Below are 14,514 nucleotides of genomic sequence, written 5' to 3' on the forward strand. Positions count from 1 at the left end.
GTTACGGATAGCTGCATTTTGCAAAGCCAGCCAGCAGGCAGCAGTGTCAGCCACCCTGCACTGTGGGCTTTGATAGGACAATCAGTTCACTCTGGAGTTGCCGCAGCCAATCATCAGACAGTTTCTTGGCGCAAGCACCCAATCTTCAGAGGGTTGCCAGATACTCTATCCTCAGTGAGCTCTTGCTGGCTCGCTGCTAGCCAACCATAAAGAAAGCTGGTGCCTTGCATCAGCCAATCGTGAGTGTTGGCCAGAGTGAAGCCTATCGACAGAGAACTGCTGCATGTTCGCAGCCAACATGGACTTTATCCTTCCCTACAGATGTTCGATAAGTGTTGTTTCGGGAAATGGAACTGCCACAACAGGCCCACGATGCCAATGTGGCAGCATGAATGGGCAGACCGGTAGAACGGGATAGGAGAAACCCACAAAGGCTTACTTAACTGTAACACTGTGATACTCTGTCAGTGGGTGTTTTCTAGAGGGTTGCAGGAAGGTTGGGTAGGCAAAGTATAGATTCACACCTCTGCTTGACGACCTTTCTGAACAGTACCATGAGCTAGCAGGCACTGCTTAGCTGTGGAGGTCTTTCTTTAACGAGGTTCTAAATTTACCAGCATGTACTCGTAACGGCCTGCAGCTTTAGTCCTCATAAACCTGCACTGGCGAGGACGTGTTCAATGATCTCTGGTCACGGTCAGTTTCATGGGCTTACAACACATGTTTGCGCCTTAAATTGACATAAGCATTAGAGTACAGAGGCTTTAGCACTGCTCAAGCTTTCTGTTTCCACCGGAGAATGCAGTCAGCATTTTTATGTTGCAGCGCTCATCACTTGCAGCAGCAAAAAGTGCGAACTGCACCTGACATCTCTGCGCATTCCAGAGGTAAATAAGCAATTTCCAATTATGCAGACTTTACATTCCCTGCTCTTCCCTGCTTTTACGACACACTTTAAGGCAAACTTGGCAGATATTTTTTCCTGTAGCTCTTTGTAGCTGCATACATTTTTTTCCTGCACAGTATTCGATTGTATTATCTTTGATGTACAAAGCTGTGAAAATATGATGCTAGTTCAAGCCAGAGAATGTTTAAAATTATACTTGTTTTACTCCATGATATTATGGTGCAAAATCATAAGGATTAAAGCTAATACACACCATTTTCACAGGAGACACACATTATCCTTCTCTTTTTTGGCAGTGCTGGTGGTTGAAGTGAATAATATTCTATAAAATCATGATTATTCCTTTCTAGTGTTGGAGAAATAGTGTTTCAAACACTTGTTTGCTTCCTTGCAGTGCTGAGAAGTCGTACAGTATGCATGCCAGCAAACTCCATATGAAGATGACTGTACATAAGTGATAAGTAGGTGAATGACAGGTGGCTATACCCATAACTATTACTAAATAAAATCAAATACTTTTCTCTGATAGTAAATGCATTATTTAGTATTCAGAATGTAAGAAAAAGTGTGAACTGTCAAAACTGCCAAATTGCTTGTTTTGTCTGAGTAAAAGTTCAAGCTATTTAATATCTCAGGAGATCAAGAGAAACACCAAATATTCAAACTGAGACGCTGGAAACAGCAAATGTTTGGCATTTTTGCCTGATTATCAAATTTTCTTGCTGATTAATTTCCTGTTAATTGACAATCACTACTTTAAATCTTGAGTAGTACAACTAATGTCGTATAAAAAATGTTGGGAATTAAATCGTAAAAAGGTTACAAGCTCAAAGTCCTGGTCGCATTTGAAGTAACCCAGAAACAGTGAAACCAAGATGGTGGATTTAATACACTGCCTTACATGTATGCATTTGCTAAGGTGCAATAAGCCTTCAGTGTTACTTCAGGTAATGTATGCCTGTCTGGTTCTTGGTGGTGTGCTGCCTACACACAATGTTTTTTGCATTCTACTCCCCCTGCATGGCAACCGCTGTATGTTTCAGCACCATGGACAGCGACAGCACCGTCACAGCACTGGTGCGGAACCAAGCGATACATCAGATGAAACCGGGTGCTCGTTTGTGTCATTTCCTCAAGATGGTTTGCGTGACATGAAGCTTGCATGAACATAATGGATGCAGCTGTATGCAGTCAAGCTCCATAACCCCCTGCTGTAGAGCGCCGTAATGTGGGAGCTAAGATGAATCTGTCCTCTAAATCTCCCCACCTTCACCCACCACAGTCATCTCTCCTCTCTCTCCGTCTCAGCAGGGCTTTGGCAGTTTCACACTGGCCTACTTTTAGACGAACTGTGTGTGTGTGTGTGTGTGTGTGCAGGAGTATGTGTTTGTATGATTGTGTGTGCATGTCTGTTTCCTATAAATAGCCCCTCTGAGCACCACAGCTGTGCACGGTTTGTTGTTTTGTGCTCTTACAGTGTCCCGTGTCCGTCGAGTGATGGAACAAACGAGCTGGTCTGCTGTGTTATTGAGCTCTCAACCACCCAATTCACAGTAGGCTTCAGTGTGTCCCTTTGTGTCGCACCGAGACCACCTGATGTCTCTCTTGATTGTAATAGTGACCGTCTCTCTTTTCTGCTGTGCTGGACAGACATGTTGTGTTTTTCTGCGATGCTGCAGTCTCGTATGAACGTGTGTGTTTATTTTCCAGCCCGTGTATATCCGGCTTCGCACTATCAGCACTAGGGGTGTCACGGATCACAAACCTCACGGTTCGGTTCGGATCACGGTTCAGGAGTCACGGTTCGGATCATTTTTCGGATCAACAAAGAAAAGGGGAGGAGACAAATATAACTTTGCTTTCCATTTATTAATTAAAGAACCTCAAGAACACAAATATTGAATATATATATATTGAAAACAAAAATATTGAAGACGTCCAATTTGAAATGAAATAAATAAATGAAAAAAAAACATTCAAGACTACTCAATTCTGATATCCTCGTCCTTTCATCAATACTGAAAGAAGAAACAGCCAGTGAGCTAGCTTCCACTGTTTACACTGAACTGAACTGCTCGGCTTTAAATAACGCCTACATACCGTAACGGTTTGTCCACCACCCTCATCCGTCATTATACGTTACAGGGAAGACAAAATGTTCCCAAACTTGCGACTTAAATGACGCCGCGGCTTCTGACGTTCCTCCGCTCGCCATGACGTCACCGTTCAATGCTTCTAAGCTGCTCCGTTCACGTGAACACACTACTGCTTCATATCTGCTCACTGACACGCTGCATTGATATTCGGGGACTTGTTACTTGAAAAGGAACAGCAGCAGTAGAACTTTATTACACACTATGACGATTACACTGTAAAAAAAAAGAAAAAAATACTCTATTGATCCGCGTGATCCGAACCGTGAGGGCTGATCCGAACGGATCACGGATCGATCCGTGATCCGTGACACCACTAATCAGCACAGATGATCTATCGCACCGTGTGTACTGTGGTGGGCTGGAAAATAAACACACACACACACACACACACACACACACACACGGTGCGATAGATCATCTGTGCTGATAGTGCGAAGCCGGATATACACAGACTCTCATCTGCAACAACAGTGTAGGCCGAGGAGTGCATGCGAGTGCATTACAGCGTGTAATCAATACGCCCTGACAACCCCTGATGTAATAGTATGCATGCGCTGCTGGCACACCGTTTCTAGCTCTTCCACACGTGGATGACCCCGTGGATGAGTTGCTTCTCAATTATACAGCAGGATGTAAGCTTACGCTGTCCAAAGTGTAAGGAATGAGGAAAAGCATACAAATTAATTTATCGTGTGACAACTTTGCCAATGGACCATGTTTACGAAATCTCAAGGTTACAAAAATCCATTCACACTGATACAACCAATGCTCTTCATCAGCACCGAGAAGATACAGCCAATACTGTTTTTAACCATAAAATAGTGATTCAGTATAAGTGGGTCTGCTCAGCTGGGGTACAAAAGGGGGAAAAAAGATCGAAGCTCTCTGCCAACTATATGACAAGGACGCAACGAGCTGACTTTGCCAGTCACGATACAGATATCGATATCTGTGCCAATACCGAGTACCGATCCGATGCCAGTGTTTCGTTAATAAGCTCTATGCCTCACTGTGTGTGAGGGACTGAGATCATTCTTTTATGAGATCGGCAACATCAGGCTTGACATTGCTGTCTGAGCTTTGGAAAACAGAAAGTAACAAATAAAAACATAGATATGAATGTTTGAATTGTTATTTATTGAAATAATGGTATCAGATGACAGATTGGCCCGTAGTCACTGACCGCTGATCCAGCTATTTGAGTCGGTATCGGACTGATATCTGATATCAGTATCTGTATTGATGCATCGCTGCTATATGTTCTCTATAGATTTATCATAGGATCGACATAACGTGAGAGTACATTTTGGTTGGGTCGTGCGCTATGCTACTTTCTTAAAGCTGCACAAATCAATACTTTTACATAAGCTATGGATCAAATTATGTCTAATGTGAAAGGATCCCTTCAGGCGTTGGTGGAGACCAAAACGGAGCTTAAAGGACAGTTAACTACCAACTATATCCTAATATTACAATGGCGTGTTTAAAACGTGTTCCACTGCCTCAAGGTGGCCAAAAATACAAATATTGCTGATTTGAAGATAAAGAAATAACATGATATTTTTCTTACAATTAAAAAAACTGACATTGTTGAGTCAATCAGCTTCCTCTGTGCTCTGGCTACTGTTAACATTACGTTTCCGTACGTACAGTCTGAATATGAATAGAGAATAAGTCTTAGTGAGTCAGCTGTTATGTTTGTCATAATCCTTTGATTAAGCCGTGATGTGTATGCAAATGTCGTGTCTTGTGTTAACTGCGATGGCCTGAAACAGAAATATGAGTCGATGTGTGTTCATTATCGCTCATCAAAAAGAGAGCTTGTGACAGTGGCGTTTATTAACAACGGGTGACCAGTTAGACCAACATTTTTTTTCAAAACTCATCATTTTTTTGCAATATCTAATATGGCTGTGTTGTCCTTATTTAAGCAGCTCAATGAAGCTTGTTTTAGTGTTATCTCTAAGCGTTTTTATGTTGGCATTGTGCGGCTTTATCGTTCAGCTGAAATGAACTTTTCCCCCCCAGTCCCTTTATTCCAGAAGTTTATTTTCAGTGCTCCTGCTGAATCGATAATGAGTCTGGTTTGATAACGAAAACAATTATTTTTTAAATTGTAACGGTATGCATATTGCATGTCTTTTTCTCCTTCTGTTGCTCTCTCTCTGGCTCTCCCACTCTGAGAAGGTGATTACGGAGCCAGAGAACTAGCAGGCGATGGATAGTGGTCCTGAGGGGTTGGTCTGAGGACATTAAGCCCACAGCGACAACGAGCCCCAGCTGTTGGCATTTCTTTTTTCACATCCATTTGTTTGTCAAATTTAGAGTCTCTACTAATGCCAAGAACCTCCTCTGCCACTCGGGCACTCCAGAACCGTGGTGACAAGGCTGCTTTTAGCCAAATCCAATTTAATCTCCATTGGCGGTAGTGGATAAAGCTGTCTCAATTTCCCCCAACTGAGGCCAAGGAAGGCTAGTCACTCCAGTGGGAGCTGCACATTCAACACGCACAATGCCCACACACACACACACACACACACACACACACATGCAGACTGGAGATGAAGAGAGAGCACTAAAGTAACAATCTAAAATGCACAACTATATGTGCAGAGGCAGTCTCTTGTTCTCCTCCCCTCTCTTACCTTTTCTCTCCCCGTCGTGTGTTTCTGCAGAGGGGAGGGGGGGGGGGGGGGGATGATGTCACTGTTATGTAAATGAGATAATGAAATGAAAAAGAGAGGCACATCTGAGACTCCAGCTCCCAGCCTGCAGCTCTTCCTCGTTCCCTTAAAAAAAAGCTGTATAGTTATCAGGACACGTGTGTGTGTGTGTGTGTGTGTGTGTGTGTGTGTGTGTGTGTGTGTGTGTGTGTGTGTGTGCCTGCAGATTGTTGGGTGGGAGGGGTGCAGGCGGGGGGTGACACTACAGCCTGAAATGCACATTTATGCAAATGCCATAACTTAACCCACAGGTTTGTGGCAACATTTACTCGACATTTGCAACAACGCTGTTTAATCACAAGTGCTGCTTGTAGAGCAAACAAACGAGTGATTTCAGAATAACTCTGCATTCGTTTGACTGCGAGGATCCACTCAATATTTAGCATTGATTTTCCCCTGCACTGTGTTGCACTTCACACATCAGTGTGAGTGCAGATGTGCTTCGTATGCCGATGCCAATTCCCCAACTGGCAGAAAAAAAAAGAAAAAAAGTGTCTAATTAACATCCAAATGTGCAGAAATTCGCTCCCAAGTTACATTTGCTTTGCTTCTTAACACACATGACCACTCACTCTTTCAACATATTGTTTTGCTCCGGAGGGATATGAGGAGTAGAAGAAGCTGCTTCAGAAAAGTTTGTGATCGATTAAACATTTACTCGTAGCTCTTTAATGGAGTGTTGAAGGATGTCTGTGACTATCCAAACAGATGTTTTAGAGGACTGCTGGGAGTTGATGTACTTTTCACTCCTAACTTTAAGTACATTACGCTGATTATACTTCTGTGCTTTGGCTTAGAGGCACCCTGTGGAGGTCTGGAGCGACGTTTTGAAGTGTGGGTTTTGTTTGTGTCGTGTAAGTGCATTTTATAGCGCGTCGTATTGTTGATTGAACGTCGGTGAGCGGAAAAGCGCGAAGAAACGTCGAATAGAAGAACAATGCCAGCAAGCAAACATCGATGTTAACAATGTACAATTTCAAATGAATGTAAACGCAACCTTTGTTTGGTTTCAAGAAAACTCCACATGGTACCCATTGAGTATAATTGCAGGATGTTTGCTTGTAGCAGTTTGTGGAGTATTTCTACTTTCATGTATGTAAAAGATCTGAATGCCCTTCCACCACTGAGAAAACATTTGAAACCCAGTCTGGAGCATCATATCTATTATTACATGCAGTAAAAAATATGTTGCATTGGAAAAAAGGCTACTTGCATACAGTGAATAGGAGGTGTTTTTGCCTGTAATATGTTTTTAAAAAAGCTGCCAATGCAACAAGTGATAATTGGCTTGGTAAGAGTTCTTGAAATAAGATGTAATATGTCGGCCTTTAAAGATAAAAAGAGGTCTTGAAAGTAGCTGGGTAAACTTATTTTGAGCTATATTCCACTGGTATTAGGAAGTGTTAGTACGTTCTTATTGGCCCACACACAGACTGAACATTTAGAAGACGTCACACCGTCGCACCATAACGTTTCCAGCGAATAAGACTTCAGTGAATCAGCTTGTATGTGATGTAGTTCAGAGACTAAGGGCTATATGGCCGCTGTGTCGGGCCTGCTCTGACGCATTCAAAGCTCTCTCTGTCGCCCACATCTCCTCCACCAGGACATCTTTTATCTCAAACCTGTCAGCGCGTCGACGTCTCACTTTGTGCTACCCCAAGTCCCAGTGCGTTACTGTCTCATTATCCATCGTTAGATGTCCTTTCTGAAAGCACGATGAGTAGTTACTGCCAGTATATCAAGTGGCTTTCATGAAAAGTAAACCAACAGAAAATGATGTGGTAATGACAGTGATCGTGGCTCATGCTTTGGGCCAAGTGAGCTGAGGTCTTAGCCGATATGTGCGACTCTCCGAGAACATTATGGCGCTCATTATGTATGCTTAAAGAGACTGTTATTTGCTTTCGTCGCTGTGAGCTTAGTGTTGTCTGCATAAAGAACAAGTGTGTGTTTATGTGTGTGCAGCCGCGGCAGTAGCTGCTATATAGCAGTTAAAGATCATTAATTACGGGTGTTTCCCAGCTTTCCTCCAGGGCTGATGGTGTGCTGCGGAGATACTGGCTCATTGGAGTAAATGGCATGAGTACTTTGTTCGGTGCGTGCCCTGGGGCCTTGTTTCCGAGCCCTTTTTTTGTTTCAAGTGGCAGCCTTGCGTGAAGCTCCCTTCCACTGAGCCTATTTCCTCGAGCCCTTATCCGCCCCTATGGAGTTCACCACCAGTGTATTCATCTCTGAATGGAGTGAGGGAAGACAAGGAGGGGTGAGAGCAGGAGCGGTCCAACGCGGCTTTATGAGTAGCCAGTTAGCATTTCGTATCGGTGTTCATCACTCTGCCTGCAGCGGCGAGGCAATAAGCTGAGTGAGACAAACAGCGCGGTTGGTAACGGGGGAGGGATGGGTGGTTAGGACACACTCCGGCTGAGACTCCCAATGCAGCGGTAGGGAGGAGTGTCGCCGCGCTCATTAGCATCGCAGCCTGGATGGAGGTAGAAGTGAGTCTGCTGAGAGAGGCCCACACAGGAAGCTGCTCCTCCAACATGAAAGGCACACTGCAGTCAGTAACTCGTGATTTGTGATTTCAGCTTGATTTCTTTTTTTCTTTTTTCACCAATTTGTAGTCCTCCTCCTAATCATATCCCGTATCCGCTCTCTGAATCATCTCATCCCAAACCTCTTCACTAATCATGCGAGTTGAAGAGGACTAAATGCTTAACAGATGCTAATATTGTCAGGGGTCGGTTACATGCGACTGCGCTTCCACAGCTCATTGGAACTGAGTTTTTTTGGCGGCGCTTTACCTCAGATGCCTCGTTTCTCCGTTCTGTTTTAACCCCCGCCGCTTGTGCCCCGCTGCATGTCGGGCTGTGGAGGGATTGCAATGTCCTTACAGTCTCTCAAGGGTCAGCTATTAGGGAGAGAAACACCAGTGCAGTAACTACAGCTGGGGGTTCTTCTGCCCTGATCGTGTGCTGCAGTGTGTGCTGCTGGATACTGAGCTGTTATTGTCCACGTCACAGATTCTGACATTTTGATATCCTTGATTGTATTACAAAAGGAAATGATGTGCTCAAATAAACGTGCTAAATCACGAGTTCCGTTCCAAAATAAGCTTATTTAAACATAGACGCCTAACTCTCCAGATGTTCCAATGACAGTTGAGAATATAATATGTTGATATTGAAATCTTATATTGAAATGATATTAAAGTCACGTGAAGACATTTATATGAGATGATCAAGTTTTTGAGTCATGGCTGATTCATTTGAGAGAATGTTCTTCGTGTGTAAGGTTTTGTAATGAAACCTCTGGCGTGTAATTAGACGGAGTCCGTCCTGATACGTATCTCCCCACAGCGAGGGAGTGGGGAGGATGAAGAATGAGATAAATTCGTTGTTTTGCAGCCAACCATCAATCGTTCACAGTTGGTCATCAACTTGACACTGCATTTGAATCATTTCTGATTACGCGGGGTAATTTGGTTAAGATGCAAAGTGAGTGTCACTTTGCATCAGAGTGGAGTGATACTGATTGGTTCCTGCTTTTGTCATAACTACTGAATCTATTTCCTCCAAACTGTAATGGAGATGGCGGGGCTGGGGCCAAGGTGCTCCAGAGAAGGTCTGCAAGTATCGCAGAGGGTCACAAGGTCAAATATTGATTTTGAGATACTTTTCTGGTGTCGTTAAAAGTGCAACATTCGTCAGAAATGTAAAACCCAAAACGACTTAAAGACTTTCGATTACATGACAGTAAGTTGTGTGAGCAGCGCAGCGATCGAATGGCTTTGAAAGTGTAGTGGGAACTCAGTCCAACTGATCACACTTGACGGATGTAGGACTTGCTCAAGATTAAAAAAAAGAGAAATGGAACATCATTGTTAAAACATGTTTGAGAGCACGAGCGCCATCAGCACGTGTCTGTGAAAGTGCGACTCTCACAACTTACTTCAAATGAAAACTAAGCAGGCAGTGAATCATTTTCCCACAAGTAGCTTCCCTCGACTTTGTGTTTGACGTTCTAGCGATATTTGAAAAGCTAAACCAAACTGAATGCTATAAAACAAAAAAAATGGCAATTCTTTTCCTATTTTTTCTTGTGCAAACATCTCTGGTTTGTTGTTCGCTGTACAAACGTGGCCACGACGCTTTGAAGTCTTTTCCCCGAGTGGGACGACCTCTTCATCAATAGACAACCTGTTGTGCTAAACCGCTCATTCCTTCAGAGAGGCTCAGAACGCTAACACGCTTTGTTCTTTTTTCCCTCCACAGCGCCTCCGACCGTCCGCATCATACACTCGGGGCATGCCTGTAATGTTGAAGAGGAGAGGCACACGGAGAGGGTCTACACCATCAGAGAGGGAGAGACCCTGGAGCTCACCTGTCTGGTGACGGGGCATCCTCGACCACAGGTGAGGAGCAGGACTAAAGTAGCCACACGAGGGACTCATGGGACAAGACGCTGATTGTGCAGCCTGCCTATCCTTCCTGTCCGTTTCTCCTCTCCTCACTCACCTTCATCAGCGTTCTTTTCACTCTGTATTAGAGCCATTGCGTGGCACACCAGGTACCTCTGCGCGGAAACCAGCTGAGGAGTTCAATCCTTTAATTATTGATTGTTTGGGGTGCATTGTGCACCTGCGTGTTGATAATGAAAGCTTCCGAGTCTAATTAGAATGCAGAAACAAAACAGCCGGAACATCTGCCAAAACAAAAAGTCTAACGAGTGAAAGCAGGCCACAGTGAAAAGACGCTCGGTCATGCGAATGCACACGGGTCCTCGACATCTGAGAGAGCGCTTTTATCTTTCTTTTCAAGTTCTTTTATTTACTGTCGAGATCTGAACTAAATAAAAAAAAGTCTTCCACCTTTCTCTAAAGAAAATGGGCCGTTGATTTGCTCTTTTAGTTACTCCTTTCTCATCCACATCTTAGAAGCAAGTGCATGAAAAATATGTTGAGAAAAGTAAGACAAAGGCAGAAACAAGAGTTCATCTACTTGCTTCGACTAAATACCAACTAACGCAGGTATAAATGTCAGCTCTGCCACAAATGACCCCACCATCACATTTTGTTCTCGCATTAATCTGGACAGGATTTGCACACGCTAACCTTTCCAACATTTATCGAATGTTGTTTCCAATTTGCTCGATAAACAATGAACGCAGCCGGAATTCAGCGCTATCTCCGGGCCGAACTGAGCTCATTTACATTAATTACTATAATCCCCCTTTTGATCAATGGACGGGGCCTTTTGTTTGTACACTCCCCCCCCCCCCCCCCCCCCCCTCTGGATGCCAAAGCAGAAGAGCGTATTGATTTTTATATTTCACTTGAAAAGGTGAGGCCTCTTAAATTAGCGAGACGTTCAGGCACACCGTTCACCTCCCCTATACTCGTCAGTGGGGACGACAACTTTGCAACTCCTCATCTCTGTCTTTTCCTCTTAATTAGAATTTCTGAAAACCAGAGCAGGGGGAGGGGGGAGGGGGCGGGAGATCAAAAGCCCCGCACGGCTGTAGCAGGAGAGGCAGGATCTCCTTTGAAACGGAGTCATTATGAGACTCGCACAGTTCCCCTGGCACAGCGGGTCTCGGCTGTGTCTCCCCGGACTGTGGGATGTGTCAGCTTTCCCCCCCTCTGGTAGTGGCATGGGACCGGGGGGGAGGCGCACACTCATACTGAGTAGTTTCGGAAGCAGGCGAGGTTATCTGGGGTGGCGGTGGACCCACGGCTGGTTTTGTGACGTTGGTCGGAGAACACGAGGGCTTTGCGACCTCGTCGGAAACACACTGGCGAGTTAACAACGGCTCGTATTTTCATTCGAGTTAAGTATTAATTCTCAGACCTTGTTCTGAGGCTTTCTTTGCCCCACAGTTCCACATTTAATTGAGTTGAGTTTCCTCATCTTTCGAGAGCATATGTGGGGGGGGGGGGGGGAGTAATCAGTGCTCTTTGCAAAGGTTATTTCATGTCCTGTCTTGATTAATGACACGGGCACATGTTTGGTTTTGCCTTCGGCAGGGACTCTTTTGTCAGACTGTATAAACAATTGTGTGTGTCTCTCTATTTGTTGTTGTAAGTCATGTGCATGCATGAACAGACACATACTGTATGTACAGTCACATGGGCCTTGATAAAGCAAACTCTTTGCAAGATGTTTTTATTTGTAAACTTCCTCAAAGCAGGACTCGCATCATACTGTGCACATTTTAGTTTCTGATTCTCTTATGCCAACGATCATTCTTATTGGCTAAGATGTTACAGACACTTTTGTTCCTCTGAAAAAAACGACACATGATGTCCTCCATCTTTTGCTTTTGGCATAAAACTATAAGAATGAACATGAATTCTCTCATGCATACATTTTGGGCTCTGTTTATCAGCTTCGCTCTCACCACGCTCTTCAAAACACATTTGTTCCTACGCGGCCGTGATCTCGGTTGAGTAGAGAAAATGCCACGCGTGATGAACAGTAAGAGATTCTGGGCCCTAGAACCCCCCCCCCCCCCCCCAGAGACGCCTCAGATTGATGGGAAAGTATAGTTTCTCTGGTCTGTGAAATCATTTTCAATTTTGTTTTCTTAAAGAACTTCCATACCAACAATAACGTAAACCACTCTCTCCATCTGCACCACGATATCACAGGGGGCCAAGTCACACTACTCGATCACTGTAAGTGGCTTCAATTAGTTCTGCATTAGCAAATCAGAAAATTGCTTTCTCCATCATTACTGTCCAGTTTCCCGTCTCTTTCCCTGACTTAGACGGAGGGCTGTTGTGCCAAGTACAACATCAGCACCACAAAGGACCAACCACAGAGTAAATGGGGCCACACTTGGCAATTTCGCCACTGTTTAATTCTCCGCGTGTCTATCAATATGCACACTTCTTAAATTGCATAGACGCCCCTCAGGCCTTCCCGCTGATGGAGTCTCTGGATTGTGTCCAACCAGGCAGCAGCAGCAGCTTCCTCACAGTGGGCCTCGCTTGTCAGCCCCGTGCACATCTGCCCACTCACCTCGGAGGAAAAAAAACAACACAGAGGCTTTCTAATAATAAAAGCATACATGCATGCACACAATGGCAGACGCACACACTCGACGCTTGTCTGCCTTCCCATTTAATTGTCAAATAAATGTATGTTCCTGTCAGTCACCGGCACACCGTATAATGTGTGCTTTTCTTCCGCTGTGCCTCGTGGGTTTGGCATTTCAAGGTGTTACTGAAGGCTGTGCAGGAAGACTGGGACTGCTGGCATCTGGCAGGCTCAAGGGGCAATGAAGTTAAAGTGTCATGGATGTCTGGTGCAGAGGTCACTGGAAGGATTTGTGGAACTTGACTCTCTGAGGAGAATAATAAGACAGAAAATCGTAGATGTGGCCAGTGCTTTTCCTGCTCGCACTCGCACAGAGCAAGTCCATGTTCTTGATCTGCCGCTTCCTTCTGTGTGTAAAAAAAGAAGTACATCAACAGAGAATTAATCCACAACAGTATTGATAATCAATGAACTGTTTATCAAACCCGTCTGTTTCTCTACCATCGCCCTCCGTCTGGTGCTGTAACGATTCAGCGGTTAATCAATTGGTCGATGAACATGAAGTTAATCTCCTGCAATTTTGATATCCGAGTCGCTCACTGAGCAGAATTGCCGAGCTGTAGCCGACTACGGCTTCTCACATGTGAAGATCTGCCGTTTTTTCTCTGTTTCACATCAATAGAAATTGAATCAATGCAACTTGAAGATGTCCCCTGAGGTTTCTGCAAACATAATGAGGATGTTTCACTGTGTTCTTGACATTGAATGGATGTTAGGATTAAACAATTAATCAGACAATTAATGAATCATCAACACTGAAAATATGTATTACACTCAGCCCTGCCTCCATTGAACATACGTATGAAGATAAACCCTCTCCCCACGGAATGTCTTTATCACCATCTCACTCTCTTTGTCTCTGTATCAGAACACATACAGTATACAGCTTCATCTGTTCATACTTTCATGGTCACCGTCCTCCAGCTTCTTTCATTGTCTTCGATGGCGTCCCATGATGACGAAGCCATCTGCCCCCTCGCTCCCCCGGCCCTGACCTCCATCCATTGTGTCCACACTACTTTGTTTGAGTACCAGGCTCCCTCCAATAGCCAGCAACACCACACTGCAAACACCTTCTTTTTTCTTTTTTTTTCAATTGTTGGCTGGCCAGATTCACCTCGCAGCGCCACGGGTCAGCGATTGCAAATACGCTGACCTCGGGCCCTGGGACATTTCGCTGTACACAGACCAATTGGAGTGTGTGATCTGTTTTGGATGCTCCCATGACAGTTAGCCTACAGTGCCGGTGTCTTTAGCAGATGGTGCTTTTTTTTTTAACTTTCTATTTTTTGCCATGCAAACTGCAGTATCGTAGGGGGCACCGTAGAGCTTCCCCTTGAACTACACCCTGTCCAATGCACCCGCAGTCATACTCTGTTGTCTGTAAAGTGACGTGAACCGCAGCACTCAAACATACCGTAAGTAGTTCAACACCAAAGCAAACGTTGATGATTTTTATTTTGACGTCAAAGACCATTGCAGTTTGTTTCATATTGTTTTTTTTACAAGGTCCAGTACTTTCTAATTTAGACCTGCAGAGTCTTTGCACTCACAATATGTGATTTGGACCCCCTGTTGCTTCCACTGATCGCTTGATTGTCATGCTCAGCCACACTTGGCTTCACCACTGA

General features: G+C 44.4%; 1 protein-coding gene across 1 annotated transcript in view; it reads left to right on the forward strand.

The window, feature by feature from the left end:
* The window catches only part of LOC306793728 (MAM domain-containing glycosylphosphatidylinositol anchor protein 2), a gene marked incomplete at its 5' end in the record, with an annotated part of 143,783 nt that overhangs the window by 39,698 nt on the left and 89,571 nt on the right, over nucleotides 1-14,514 (forward strand). Inside the window, one exon of the mRNA XM_079291464.1 lies at nucleotides 10,058-10,197. Coding sequence (XP_079147590.1) covers nucleotides 10,058-10,197 — 140 coding nt within the window. The remainder of the gene's footprint in view (nucleotides 1-10,057; nucleotides 10,198-14,514) is intronic.

Source organism: Melanostigma gelatinosum (assembly GCF_949748355.1).
Source record: "Melanostigma gelatinosum genome assembly, chromosome: 19".
NCBI classification, from domain to species: domain Eukaryota; kingdom Metazoa; phylum Chordata; class Actinopteri; order Perciformes; family Zoarcidae; genus Melanostigma; species Melanostigma gelatinosum.